Source organism: Merops nubicus, unplaced genomic scaffold, assembly GCF_000691845.1.
Source record: "Merops nubicus isolate BGI_N331 unplaced genomic scaffold, ASM69184v1 scaffold1121, whole genome shotgun sequence".
Classification (NCBI taxonomy): Eukaryota; Metazoa; Chordata; class Aves; order Coraciiformes; family Meropidae; genus Merops; species Merops nubicus.
In genome coordinates this window covers 60,361-75,499 of record NW_008588766.1, presented here as the reverse complement: position 1 = coordinate 75,499, position 15,139 = coordinate 60,361, and the positions used below count along the sequence as shown (strand labels likewise).

The following is a 15,139-nucleotide window of genomic DNA, read 5'->3' as shown; positions in this document are numbered from 1 at the left end:
CCAGATCATAACCCTTAGAACGCACACTTCCTGTTTATATACTTCCTGTTTATAACTCTTCCTGTTTATTCCCCATGCTGTGTGCATTGGCGTACAGGCATTTCAGGAAGCAAGCAGAGCACACTGGTGGGAACAACTCCTCTTTAGACAATCCACCTTCAGGCCCTCGTGATGGTCGGGGTGTGAGTAGTCTGGTCTGTTAAATGGTGCCAACAGTGAATGTGAGGAGCCTAATGGGCTGCTCCAGGACCTGGGTCTGGACCTTCCAAAGGGGAGACCTCACTTGGGAAGACCGCACTGTCCTAGTGAGAAACCCTTTTTCAGTCACCTGCAGAGCTTGGTCTGTGCCCACCAGCGGGCAGCACAGAGCCCCATGCCACCTCCCATGCCACCTTGCCCACCTGGGCATTCATGTTAGGAAGGACAACGAACTCCAGCCTCTTACTGGGAGCTCTCCTGCAAGATTACACAGGCTACCTCTTCATCTCCTTCCCCAGGCCAAGAGAGCTGAACCTGACCTCTGCCTGCTTCTAGCTTTTATTTCAGGATGGAGGAGTTGATGCCACAGGAGCTTGAAGCTTTGTGTGTGCTGCTTTGATACAGAAGGCATGCGTTCTTTTAACTCCTTGAGCATGAGGCTTGTGAGGACCCTACATAATTCAAAGCTTCTGGAATTCAGGAAAGGATACTGGCTTCTAAAATAACTATAGGTAAAGCTGCATGCCCAGCTGGTTTTAAGATCATATGTTACTGTCTCTTGCACCTTACAGGCTCTGTGAGGAACCTGTAACTCAAGAGACGGTCACTTCAAAAATGTTTGAGGAAACACAGTAGTAAGTTTTCGATTCTGGTGTCTGTACTTACTTTAGAGCTTGAAAAGTTAAATAAAAGTCACCATTAGGCCAGAAAATAAAAACAGTAGTAGTGAATGAAGAATTGAAATTGCAACAGTAATTTATTTCAATATCTGTGATTATGAATATTTCACCTGCTGCACATTAATCCACATTAACTGGATGTGATGGAGTTCCTTATACTCATCCTGAGAAGAAGCTGTCATTCTTCTGGCTTCTTTAATCTTTTAGTGATGAAAAATAATCCAGACCTGAGGGGACTGGTATGATAGCACTGACTGGTCAGGGAAACCTAAAACACATGGTACAGTTCACAGGGGAGGACCAGCCAGGCTGACAGCTGAGATGCCATAAGCACACTCACGCTGAAGAAAGACTCTTCAGAACTGCTCTGGCAAGTGAGGAATTTTAAGGTCTTAAACTCTTGAACACCAGCAAATTTTAAACAGTAAAGCCTGCAAGAAGTTATCAGTAAGTCATGTCTGGCATGGGAAGGAGGACACAGTATATCACTGGCCTTGGAAAGTGCAGCCTGGTAAACAAAAAGAAGGCAAATCACTTGCTGGTAAAAGCAAATGTCCTGTTTCCCATTTCAGGTCAGCAGAAAAGGTGGAAGCTCAGTTTACTGAAACTCAGTACTTTGGGCAGAATAAAATATGCAAATAGGTTCTAAGCGGGTGGGATTGGCTAGGTAATTTCTAAAGATCCCTTCTGACCTCAATGACTTTGTGATTATATGCTCTTACCTGCATTATCCTGTAGTGCCACCTGTCATGGAGGGCATTTCTGAAAGAAAAATATTTTTTTTTCCCTTTTAGGGAACTATTTCACTCTATATACTTGATATAAGAGAAGCTGAGCATTTCATACTGCTGTATAATGAATCATTTGGGGACTTCCTTTCTATGGATTGTAAACAGAGTTGCAAGTGATGCCGATGCAGTACTAGATCCTTAAATTTTTACTCATTGTTACTTAAATAAAGCACTCATTAACTTAAATTTGGCAACTGTATGTCCTATTACAGTAGGATGTCCTTAATTGTTGAGGACCATTTCCTTGTTAGAGTAAATTATTAGACTTTCACTGAACTAAATCAGCTTCAATCATATGAAAATAAAGCCTTAAGTCATAGATCTGAATATGAGTGGAGTTTTTTTAATTAGATACAATAAAATACATGCAAAGGACTAGAAGAGCACTGGAACAGCCACCAGTAAGTTCACCACTTTGATCCATACACAATGGAGTTTGGTGTTCCAATTTTTATGGCTTGCAAGTTATAAACTGGTACCTTTTCTTACATGAAAATGTGCAAGATGACACTGAGTAAAGAATATATTAGAGATGCAAATGGTCTTTGATGTGTTAGATGTTAGGCAAGGAGAGAGAAAAATAATTGATGGAATTACTAATGTTGACTAATTTTCCCAACACCAAATTGCAGTGGTCTGCTTTTCTGATGCTGTTAAACACAGGTTCTTTGTCTCTGAGTAGTTTGGAAACATGACAGTAAAACTGAACCATCTTATAACTACATAAAAGTTATTCCACTCTCATGTGTGCTAAAGGATTTTCTTCTATGAGCTCTTAATTTCTAATTGAAATGCTGTAGCTGGAAATAGCGTCTGCTCCATCGTACTGTGTCTTTTCCTAAAATAAATTGATGCAGCAAGATGGAATTAGTAGCAGCATCAGGATGATAATTGGAAGAAGGAAGGGAAGACTATACATCTATTAGAATAGCCTTTAATGGCACCCATTTGTGTGTCTTAGACAATTGTTAGGCTACTCTCCAGAATAAACGTGAGTGTCCCTTGGCCAAAACTCAGACTCAGTCTTGCACTCATTGCTTTTTAGAGTCAGCTGCAGAAGTCTCAGTGATGATAGTGAGATTTTTACTGTATGAGATTTAATTGAGTACAGCAGCTTGAAGCTGTCCCTGCCACACATTCCTTAATCAGTGTGTATGCAGCTCCCTTTGAAAGTTCAATTTAAATATGCACTTCTTCCATAGATGGAAGAAGTAAAGAATATGTGTTTGAGAGTGATTATGTGAATAAAGGATGTAGAGTAGGAGCCAGAAAAAAGAATTTGGCGTTAAGTGATGGGTATTCTTGGAGCAGCCAGACATTAAAAAATGTGTGGAAAGATTACATACCACCAGATGATTGAATTGGGTGGCATCAGCTCAAAAATAAATTAGAAAGAGAAATTCTAAATCAATATTTTGTAGGTCAACTGTGCATCTTCCTCTTTTCATTGAGCTGTAAACATTAAAACGAGGGCTCCAGCTAGTCATCCGTTTCCTAAATGTTTTAATAGATTGTCTTGCCCATTTTGTAGCTCATTTATTCACAGAGTAAATTGAGTGTAAATGTTGTATGATGTGGTACAGCCTTTTTCTTTGCTGTATTTTTTGTTATTAAGTAATGAGTGAGCTCTGCAGTTTAATAAGGATTGAGACCTGTTTTGGCTATTTACAATGGGAGACTCAGAATTGTCCTTTCTATTGACCTGGCACTCTTGTGATTTACTTTTTTAATAAACAGTGAAAACATTAGTTGAGGCTAGCTGTTTTCAAGTAAATTATTTACTGTACCTGATTTCAGAGTTTAATTATTTCACTTACGGTCCCATTGAGATCCAATATCAAATGATGGGTTTCACAATGAAGGATAGGACTAAATGTTTGTAAGGAACACTTCTGACTTGTAAATCAGCATGATAAAATACAAAAAGATCAGTTTCTTTAGAATATTTCAATTATACATATATCTTTTGCCAAATTTATTTGGATGTACCAGAGCTACAGAATCATAGAGAATATTTTTCTGCTTCTAGTCCATAGTCGCAAGATGCTTGAATTTTAACTTTTTTTTTTAATCATAAATGACCCTTGCAACGCTATACATACTAAAACTTTTTAAAGTATAAACCTCATGTATTAAACTGCCTCTATTTTGTCCATTCAGTGAACACTACTGTACTGTGACCTGGAAAATTATCAACTAAACTATGATTGTTACAGTCAGAAACACTTGAGGAGGTTTTCATAAAAGAGAACGATTTTATGCCCTGCTACCGCTCACTTTATCAGTGATGAATGTAAATGATGTTCATGCCAGCATAACTTTTGAGCTGATGAAGTCTACACAGTTTAATTTGTACCTTATAGTTCAAATATAGTTAAAAATACCTAGGTCTTCAACCTCAGAATTCAGCAGGTCTTCATAACAGCCTTCAATATTTTTCCTAATTTGAACTTTAACCATTTGAATAAAATTATTTTAAAGAGAAGTAAATGTGCACTCACAGCAAGATCAATTACATTCTCAGGACAAAATATATATGTTAAAAAGCCTAACTTATAAAATATCACTACAATTTATATGTAAACGCAGAGATTTTCTGGTTGGAAAAGAACTAAAAAGCACATTAAGGTATCAAATAATTGGAATTAGGCAGAGAAAGACATTGCCATAGAAACTGTATTTTTTGTGTTGTTCAATCTCCTATCTCCCCCATGAATAAGAGTTCTTTGGATAAACTGCATCTCATTCCATACAAGACAACTGACTTTCTGGATTCACAATTAGATTAGATTATGGAAGAAATAGTTTCTGTAGTCATAATTAGAGTAGATTATGGAAGGAATAGTATCTGTCTGAGCTGAACATTATCACGAATTGCGGTCTTGTCTTAGTTCTCTTTGGTACTCTACCAGTACTCTCTGGTCCAGTATAGAAGCTTAGAATATGGTATGGTCTAATTTGTAAACTGTGTTTAAACATGTTTATAAACATGTTCACTGCTTCATTTATCAAATTCATAGTATAAGCATAGCATATTTAAATATTTTTCCTTTTTTTTTTCTAAATGAAGTTGTCTTTTTGAAAGCTGAAGAATTAATGAAAGAAAATTTACTTGTAAATCTCATGCTACATTCAATCTGTAAGAAAAGAAATCATCAACTAAAATGTTTCTTGAAAAATTCTGCTTAAGCATACACTTAAGACAATAATTTCGTGGCATATTTAGAAGCTGTCTGAGTTCACAAGCCTTACTTTCCTTCAAATGTAACTAATACCTTGCCAGACCTCTAGATTTTCCCCAAGAACCTGCTTTTATCTCACATTTCAAACCAGAAGTTAGGTGTAACTCTGCGGAACACTGCAGTGGTGTATACACATCACAAAATAATTGTCTGAAGCAACAGTTTGCTTGTGTAGCAATGCAGTTCAATAGCTACACAAATTAGAGAAAGAGCCCAATTGTCCTACTGAAAAAAAAGCAGGCGAACACTTTTAGCCATGATCATTAGATTACGTTTCTTTATATTGTTTTCCTTCCTTTTTATTTTTATTCTACTGCTTATTCATTACATTTTTTGTATTTATTTTCTACTAGATACTAAATTATCCCAGACAAAGAACCACACCTCTAAGGACAATTGCATGAGAGTTAGCAAATCCATAATATTATACCAGCATTATAACAACAATGGTGTTAATAATAGTAAAAAAATGCCTGTCCTTGGAAATTTAGAGGAAATTTGAGAAGTACCAAGTGCTGTTGGCATATATTCAGTGGATATTGCGCTCCAAACTTGACAAAGCATTTTCATCACCTCAGAGAATACTTCCTCACAGATCTATTTTCAGAGTTTCTGGCACGTAAATAAAATAGAAGAGTAAAGTTCCTGCCTTTTGCCCAAGAATGCAGTTAAAAATACACCTTGACACAAGATTCCTTGCTACTTCGATACTACATTGCCATATATACATTGTATCTAATGTAAAGAAAAGCAAGAAAAAAAAATTCCAAACCATTCACCTCACTTAAGAGTTGTATTCACTGACAGAATATGACAGGATTCTGATTCAATGCAGTGGAACCTAAGCAGACGACAGAAACTTAAAATTTATTTTCCTTCACCTTACACTTCTAGAATATGAAGAATTATACATTATTGCATACTCCACATCTGTATCTGTATTAGGTTTAGGATTCAGGCTGTTTTGTTGTGGTTTTTTTGTTTGGTTGGTTGGGTTTTTTTGGTTTTTTGTTTGTTTGTTTGTTTGCCTTTGTGACAGATGCATTGCCTTTTGAAAAAGAGAATAAAGGCAATGTCAGTTTTCCCGCAGCAGATTTCAAGCCACTGGGTTGGCCACGTCCTTATGGCTGGACTGCAGTGCATAAAGGCACTGCTCAAACACGGTGCCTTTGGCTCTCTGCCTCATTGTAAGAAAACATAAAAGAGAAGACAATCATTTGACTGCTGTTCTGGGACACGGCTTCCTCATTTTTCTGGTGGAATGAGATATAGTAATGCATCTCTAACATGAGCTCAGCTAACTTAGGGACACTGAGATTCGAGCTGCAAAGACTCCAGTGGCAAATTCGAGATGCTATCGTGTAGACAGTGTTTGGAATTACTAAAAAAATAGATCAGGGTATTCTGAAGTAATTTCTGTGTATGTAATTTATAGTGAGTAATAACGTTGTGAACTTGGTTTTGGTATGATTTTGAGCCTTATCCCTTGCTTTGTTAGGAGAAAATAACATTTTTGCTACTAAAATATGTAAATAATACATTGTTAATGTGCTTATATTTGTTGCAATGCTATTTTAGTACCTGCGACTAGTGTCTATAACAAATGAAACTACACATGTGGAATACTTTGGCCCAGCCAGAGATGCTTTGATGCATCCCTGATGTTTTGAGAGTGTAGATGTTCAGTGCATGTTTAATGCTATTTATTGCTATAGTGTTAGTACATTAGACCTAAGACTCATATTATGGGGTAAGAAAAGAATATCACAAGTGACGACCTTTTCCCTAAAAATAATTTAATCTAAACAGAAGATTTAAGCATCTGAAATATTTTCACCTATTTCACATTACCTAAGGTCACTGTGAATCAGCAGTGCCGAAATCTGTATGTTTAATCTCAGTGAAATATTCTGTACACATGCTTATTCCGAAATATTCTGTAGTATTTAACTCTATTCCACAGCTTTGTGGAGCTGATCATTCACTGATCAGTAGTGATTTAAAAATATGTGTACATGCTACATTTGCAGTTAATAATGTTGATTTTCTTTGCCGTATGATAAGCATTTTCCTGGAAAATATTTTGTTGTTCTGCTTTGTTCTGCTCAGTGTTATTTTACTGTGTCTGATAGCAAGAATTTATTAGTAATTCCAGGCTGTATCTTGCTCAAAGTACCTAAGTAGCTGTGCAGAAGTCTTGGTATTGCATTTTTAGGAATGAGCACTTCTACATTCTTCAGATGCTGACATTGAGGATAGTTATATTTCTCTCACCAGAAAGGGTAGAAATTGAGATTTGAAGTAGTTTCTTTATAATCAATTATTAAATCATTTTGGAGCACCAAATAAAATATCTTCATACAGTTTTCGTTCCCTGACCAAGTTTTGCCAGATCCTGCTTGTGGCCAAAAGAACAGCATAAAAGCATAGCTAGGAAGACCTGTGACTGGTGACTTACGTTCCTTTGAGATTTGGGAATGGGGTAACCTTTGTCACCCAATTTCCTGTCGAGACATTTTAAGCCTTCTGACTTTATTGTTTTTTACAGGAAAGTTGAATGCAGTGATGCCATTAACTAATGAAATGGTTTTAACATGGCATCTCAGACATATACTGGGGTAAGGCCTAACACATTTTCCTAACCAGCTGAAAATGGTGTTTTTAATATGTCAAAATATTGTCATGCAAAAAATATGTTTTCACTTGTTTATATTTTTTTTTTTTTTTTTTAAATTTCCCATGTTGTAGAAATAGCCCCTGGAAGCCGTCAGGCTTCACTGAATACAGGTGAACATAGTCTATGTGAGGGCTCAGGTCTCTTTCTTGCTAATGTTGGTAGTTGCCTGGCTAAGGATGACAAAAATTGCATATTTACACTGCAATTATAGGAATTACATGGTTTACTGTCTAAGTGCCATTCTACATCATGGTAATTATCATGATATTGAAGAGCTGAGTGTCATCATAGAAGGAACACAAGTCATTACCACAGTCTACGTATGATAACTCTTAAGCATAATTGCTATGTAATCTTTAGGTGATTGAATTATCATACAGACCCATGTGCATGCTGCCAGCACAGCTATGCATATAAAAAAAAAGCTGCTTAATCAAAGATTACTGCAGTTTCTTTTTTTAATTGAATGATTTTCAAAACATGAGAATTCAGGGCTGGGTTTTGGAAGCTGTGCTACTTTTACTCAGCTTTGTTTAGGTGTGTGATACGAATTTTCTTCAATGAATGATGTGATGAACATTGATGTGTAACTGCAACAACAGGGTAGGTACCAAAGGCATACTTGTTTTTTCCTGAACAACATGCTGTAAATCTACAAAGCCACAGAAGCCAAGTCATTGTTCTGATCAGCTCTGGATCAGTTGCCTGACTGTTAAGGTAACTTTTGCAGATGTTACCAGCTGGCCTTAGGGAGAAGATTATATACTCTATATAGGGGTTCCTATAACCATCAGAAAGTAAATTTAACAAATATTAGTGAAAGAGGAACCCTGACATATTTTGTTATATATTTGTTATGAAGGCTGGTTAAGCTTCTCAATTTTCTTTCACTTGTAGCATTTGTTCAAGGCAGTTGTCATGGATGAATTTGACAAAGTTTGATTTGTCAACAGTTCAAGGTTTATTAATAAAATGAGATAAACCAAAGGCTGAGTTTGGCAGCATTTAATGTAACAAGTGATTTAGTAAAACAGTGACTTAATTACAGGTTTCATGTTGACAAAATTTACATTAACTTACTGTAAGGTATCTCCAGCCAAAGCATGTGTATATGCAAAAACACTGAGCGTACAGACACAGAAATACTTGGCCAGTGTAGATGCCCACAGTCATAAAAGCAAATGCATGAAATCAAACACCTAAATAGGCGGAGAGGTGGGTAAAAGAGGCTAGCTTGTAGTCAAATTTTCCCCCTTTGAGTTTAGAGTAAATACTCACAATTCATCAGCATCTCTCAGCTGGCAGGAGTTGAGTCTCGAGGCAGTGGTCTTGCCCAGGTCTTGTGATGACTTCATTGACAGGCAGTCCTGAGAGGAGTCCCAGCTCAGGAGAGATGCTGAATGCAGCCCACTGCGATCCTGGTGACCTCAGAGTCTCGTTTTGGATTGCCATTTATAGGGTCTGAGATAATTGCCTTTTGTCAGGTAATTTCCATTTTGGCCCGAGTGTTGCAGTGTTCTGATTTGCGCATATCTAGATCTTGAGGGTCCTGGTATTTTTTTGTCAGTTGTGCATGTGCAGAACTTGTTGGATATTTGGGTTCTTCTATCTTCCCTCTGAGCCACAATCCAAGTACAAGTGTACCAGATCATAAGAGGGCTGACTGATGATCCAAAACGATAAGGAGGGGAGTAAGTACCTCAGTGCTCTGGTCCACAGCAGGAGGTTATTGTCAATATTGTCCCGAGAGAACGGGGGAGGCGGCAGCCAGGAGCATGAAGGGGGTGCCTCAGTGCCCTGGTACACTGCCCTTTGCAGCCTGTACTTTTCCAGTGGATTGCTGTGTGGTCCAAGAAGGGGAGTTGTACCCTGTATCGAGAGGCCCGTGAATGAGGGGGAATTGTACCACCACAGCAACTGTATGTAGATTCAAAAGTTTTATAATCTGTATAGCAAATTTGCTTTTCATAGAAGTATGATTTTTGTGGTAGTAGTGACTTTCACATAGATATTTTTTTTCCCTGAACAGTTCTCATGTTTTTCTAAAAGTTGGGGTTTTTTTCTAAAAGTACATAGGAAAACTCAGGAAGGCATTTCTTAGATCCCCTGACAGCTTGTAAGGCAAGCAAAAACAACAGATTGATCTAATCTCTGTTACAATGTTTTTTCTAATAATTTTCTTTGTTTCTTCAAAACAAATTCCAGAAGTAATGTATTTACTTGACTCGTGAGCATATGCAAGATAACCCCATCTCTGAAATCACATGCTATTGCTTCTGAATGCAGACTCAGAATGTGAACTACAGTGACCTCATTTCTGAGAGCAACATCTGCATCTGTGCCTGAGAAAATGTGTCCCTCCTTGAATGCTGATAACTTTTAAATGGATTTCTTGCACTGAAAATAAACCATGCAGTGCTGATATTTAATTTTGATATGATTCACATTTCTGGAATTTGTCATTCAGGAGAACCAGACTAGGCTGAGAATTTTAGTTGCACTTAGAGTTTAATAAATAGTTGTTATTGGAATATGTATTGTAACATGTTTTATTAAAAAAAGTGATGTTCCATATAAATATTGCTGCATTATGATATACATGATATATATATATAATATACCAATAAATAGGAGATATTGCAGTCAGTTTATAATGCTCATGTTTTATGTACTGAATAAAATTTCTTCACCATTTAGTTGGCATAAACAATAAATGAGTCAAAGTTTATAATTTCATAAAAAGTCTCTGCAGGTTTAGGAAGGTTTGGGGGTAGATTCAAGTTATATGTTTGTAATGTGTTTCGTTGTGGAGTTAATTGTTAGTAACAAGTGTGACACCTCTGGGGACAAGTGTCTTAGTTCATTTTCTAATGACCAAAGATGAATACATACTGCATGACTGTTTGCAAATAACAACTCTGTCTACCTGCGTCTCTTCTTTCTAATGACAAGAAGAGTCTAGAACTTGTACTTCCAGTTAGGTAATGTGAGAGAAAGCAAGAATGGAAGGTATACATGGCACACATTATTTCTAACCTGGTAATTAAGGGTGAGAGAGTGCTGTGGAAGACTTGGCATTTGAAGAAGTGATTGGAATGAAAACTTCAGAAATTTAAAACTCTGAAAAATGTGTGTGCATTAAAAAAATATATAAATCTTAGAAAGAGCCTTCAAGTCTTTCAGGGGCTATTACCCATCGGTTTGATGACAATCAGCAGCTACCAATTCAAATATGTTAAACAAATAGTGTGAAACAGAAATGCATTTCATATGCCTATTAATCTTTTAGAAAGGAGAAAGACTGTCTTTTGGAGACATGAGGAAATTTGTATTATAGAATCTGTATCCTCAGTCCCCTAGATCTTTTTAACTCCCACAGGAAGAATTTTCTGGAGTCTTTGGCTGTTGTGAGTAGAAGAAGAAAGTTTATTTCTTTTCTTTTTTTTTTCTGCTCTAACTTGAAAAGGTAAGTAGTGTGATTAGATTTACATTCCAGGTTTAACACAACTTTTTTTGACATGTTTAGTGCTCCTCCCATGAGATGAGATAGCATGTCTTACTTTTTGATCTCAAGTAGGCTCTCAAATGCATGTTTGATGCTGGTTTGCAGAAGGCATTACTTATCTTGAAAACTCTTAAGCTTAATAAGCAGCAACACTGTGCAGGCAAAATCACAAGCTCTGATGAACCACGCTCTGTTGAGATCCATAATTTTATCTTTAGAGTAAAGTAAGTGGGTCTGTAGGTCAACAGCAGTCCTCTGTCATGCTTCCCTCATCCCAGTCTTAGCAACTATAAACATGGTTTCAGTAAGGTAGCAAAGTTCCCAACTTGTGCAGTTTGTAACAATCCTTAGAGAGTCAACAGTTTGTGTCAACAATGACCATAACGTGAATATGCACACAGATTTATTAAAGCTCTACAGAGAAGAAATTATTATATCAACCAGAAATGGATACCACATACTTCATCAGCATGCAGAGGACCATTGTGTCAGCAAAACAAATGACTTGGAAGCAGTAGAAAACTATTTATTATACTAGTGATTTGTGGGGAAAATACTGAATGATGGCAACATAATGATTAACTCAGGTCTTTATATTTGAAAACTTGCTATGCTCAGTGGTGTAGGGATGTATGAATAGACATTTAATCAACATGACTGCAAGGCTCAGTCTCAATTGGGTGAGTTTTAGTTAATGAATACAAGATGGGTTGTGGATTTTTTAAATGAACAATGAAATAGATATCATTTATGAAATATTGTTTGAGGTTTTACATACTTTTCTCTAGAAAATAAACGCTAAACATTATGAAGCTTGATTGAATGCTCTTTTTTTTTTTTTTTTTTTTTGACACTCCAATACCTCTTATATCACTGTGAAAAGTTTTTCTGAAAATTACAAAATGTGACAAAACAACCTATATAGATGTTATATGTAAGCAGTTCCTTGATAACAACTGGGGACACAAGAGTAGAAAACTTGACTCAGCAAACCATTTTGGTGGTTCCTAAATTCTCAAGACAGAGGCGTGGATGTACACATTTGTTTAGGCCCTTCTCTGAATCAAGGTGTAAAATATTATTTCAGAGATTAGTTGAAAGTAAGCATTTTTAAAATGTGTATTTGACATTTGTTCTTATTACAATTAGCATAATCAGCTAGTGTAGACCACAAATTCTAATTTGAAATATATGCATTTATTTAGGTATAGCATACAAAGTGTTTTAATAGAATTTTAAAAGATTCTTCTGTGTTAATTGCATAACAGGAGTGGGTTGGTTTCTATATTTTTTAAAGAATCTGAAAGATTTAAATTACTTCCCACCATAACAGCAAAAACAAGTTAGAAATTTTAAAATTTGCAAGCAGTCACCAAATAGCCTACAGAAGCAGACAAAAATCAGCTGTCACTGAAAAATATATTATGAAATGCCATTGTTCATTTCATTCAGAGAGTGAAATAACTGCTATGAATATTACATGACAATAAGAAGTATGAATATTTTTTAAGTGTATTTTGAATAAAAGACAAGACTTAATACCCAGCAGAAGTATGTCTGTTGAATGGAATCAACTTCTGTGGCTTTTTTTACTGTGGATCTAGCCTTCAGAAAATTGTGGAAAACTATGGCTCATTCTTTGTAGTAGAGATCAACATAAAATTATGTAGTGTCATTATGGACCTTTTGTATTAATATTAAATTGACTTTAAATGATAATGATTCCATCCCTTCATTTTTTTACCAGATTTTAAATAAAACCAAACCTGGAAAAAAATTAGCACAAATGACAGAACTTCTTTCTTCTCAAAACTAGCCAATGTCACAACTTACCCAAGATTTCCATATAAAGCTGAACAAGACAATGCTTATGCTTATGGTTTACATACAGTTTGAGGAATCTTTTAAGATTGCTAAGCAATTTCTTTGGGCTCACGTTCTACTGTTTACAGTCCTCAGAGATACTTATACTGGATTTTAAATAGGCATTAAGAGGCATCATTAATGACCACTCAGAAATTTGTCTTTCATTTTCAATTATAGTTAGGAAAGTGTGCATGACAGCAATTATATTTGAAAGAAACCAAAAGATGTTGAATGCAGTTGTAGTATTTGTCACACCAAACATGGGGTTTTTTTATATATATCATGTGGATTAAATTTATGTCCTGCCTGCTTCTTACTTTTCATACTATTAAATTAGGGTCAAAAGAAAATAGGTTTATACCTAAATAAATAAATACCATATCAGACTTGCACATTTTTTATTCTGATGTCACGTCTCTTTTTCCAATGACCACAGGAATATATAATCATTCATCAACAACTTTGTTTGCTCTTTCCTTTAGGGGCTGATGTTATCAATTTTGATGGCCATGTAGTGTTACCATACAGATTCAGAAACAAGAAAATGAAAACACTGAAAGATGTCATCTCTTTAAAATTTAAGACCTCTGAAAGTGAAGGTGTAATCTTCCATGGAGAAGGACAGCAAGGAGACTATATCACCTTGGAACTGAAGAAAGCCAAACTTGTCCTAAATTTAAATTTAGGTATGCTTTGGTTGTTTGGTTTTGTGTACTTTTTATCTCTTCCACAAAAAAATTTAGGTCAACTATTACATCCTTTTTGCTTTATTAATATGTTAAGCCATATCATTTAATTAGATATTGTGGTGAAAATGTTGGTCTTTCCCTTTCTATATTGTTTTTTTTTTCTATTCCATTCATTCCTTTTTATTCTCTATGAGATACCTTGAAAATAAGATCATACAGAACAACAGGATCAACAACTGTCATTACAGATTTGCAGGAAACAAAAAAAAAAAGCCTTGCTAGAATTTTTTTACCTCAGCTGTGTCTTTGTGTGAGAGAAGGACAGTTTCAGCAGTGCTAGAGGAATAAAGGTTACCCTTAAGAACCTTGCAGCAAAAAAGGTATCATTCTGGTGAAGTTACAGGTTACATGATGTTGAGGTTTAGCAGCTTTCCTAGTCCTAGAAGCAGGACTAGGAAAGCAAAAAAGTTATAGCAGTTTACCAGGCAATCCTATCATGAAATCTTGTATATGTTACTCTAGTTTCCACCTCATTTTTCCTTCCTGGTGGAAGATTACAGGCTCATGAGTCACCTGATTTATAAAGTAAATTTATTATTGCAATAAAACCCATGTTCATCTCATTTCAGGTTTTTTGTTTGTTTGTTTTTGTTTTTCCCTTCAAACAAAAAAGTTTTAGAAAAAACTTCATGCAACTTTCCTTAGTTCTCTTGCAGGCATGTGCTATTTACACTGAATAGCAACTATTTCCACTAGCATTTTCTCCTGCTCTTTTTCTAAATATCAATGTGAGCAGATGAGCAGGAGGAAAGCATATCTTCCTATAGCAGTTATCTATTTTTAACAATTTCAATTGCAATACTAACCCCTTCCTTTCCAGTTTCTCCAGATGCATCAGTTCTGATTGCTTCTATAATGCTATGATAATTTCAACATATATGTGCTTCGTAGGGATGTTCTTAAATCACTAGACTGATAAATGGGAAAAGGCCCTGTGACACACACCCACTTAATAAGGAGTAATGTTTTAGGGTGTTATTCTCCCTAGGCATGAGAGTATTGTCTCTGCACCAAAGCCAGTGGAAGATGTCCACTTTGGCTGGTGAAATCCAGTGACTTAGTTTCAAACATAGAGGAGGAAGGGAGGAGGATGAGGAGATGTTGGCAGATATAGGTTTCCCTTTGCATTGGATTTGACTTTACATCAAAGAAAGTGAAGCCCACAGACATGCACAAAATCTTATTTATTTATTTTTTTTTAGCCAGCAGCTGTTGAAGGGTCAGTGACCTTCAGAAAAAAGAGGTCATTTGTAGGGCCATAATGTCTTAAACCATGGAAATGTGATTTGCCAGAATGTTACCAACATACATAATTAATATCTGAGTTGCAGCCAGGCTTGATGGTAAGAAATTCTTAGCTTCAGAAATGCTTTAGGTTTCTCATGTATCCAGAACATGGAAGATTGCACTGAGTTATTGGGCAGTGCAGTG

General features: G+C 36.0%; 1 protein-coding gene across 1 annotated transcript in view; it reads left to right on the top strand.

Annotated features, from left to right (window-relative positions):
- Nucleotides 1-13,441: 13,441 nt before the first annotated feature.
- LOC103781618 (contactin-associated protein-like 2) overlaps nucleotides 13,442-15,139 on the top strand; it is a gene marked incomplete at both ends in the record, with an annotated part of 11,791 nt that continues 10,093 nt past the window's right edge. Inside the window, one exon of the mRNA XM_008949341.1 lies at nucleotides 13,442-13,645. Coding sequence (XP_008947589.1) covers nucleotides 13,442-13,645 — 204 coding nt within the window. The remainder of the gene's footprint in view (nucleotides 13,646-15,139) is intronic.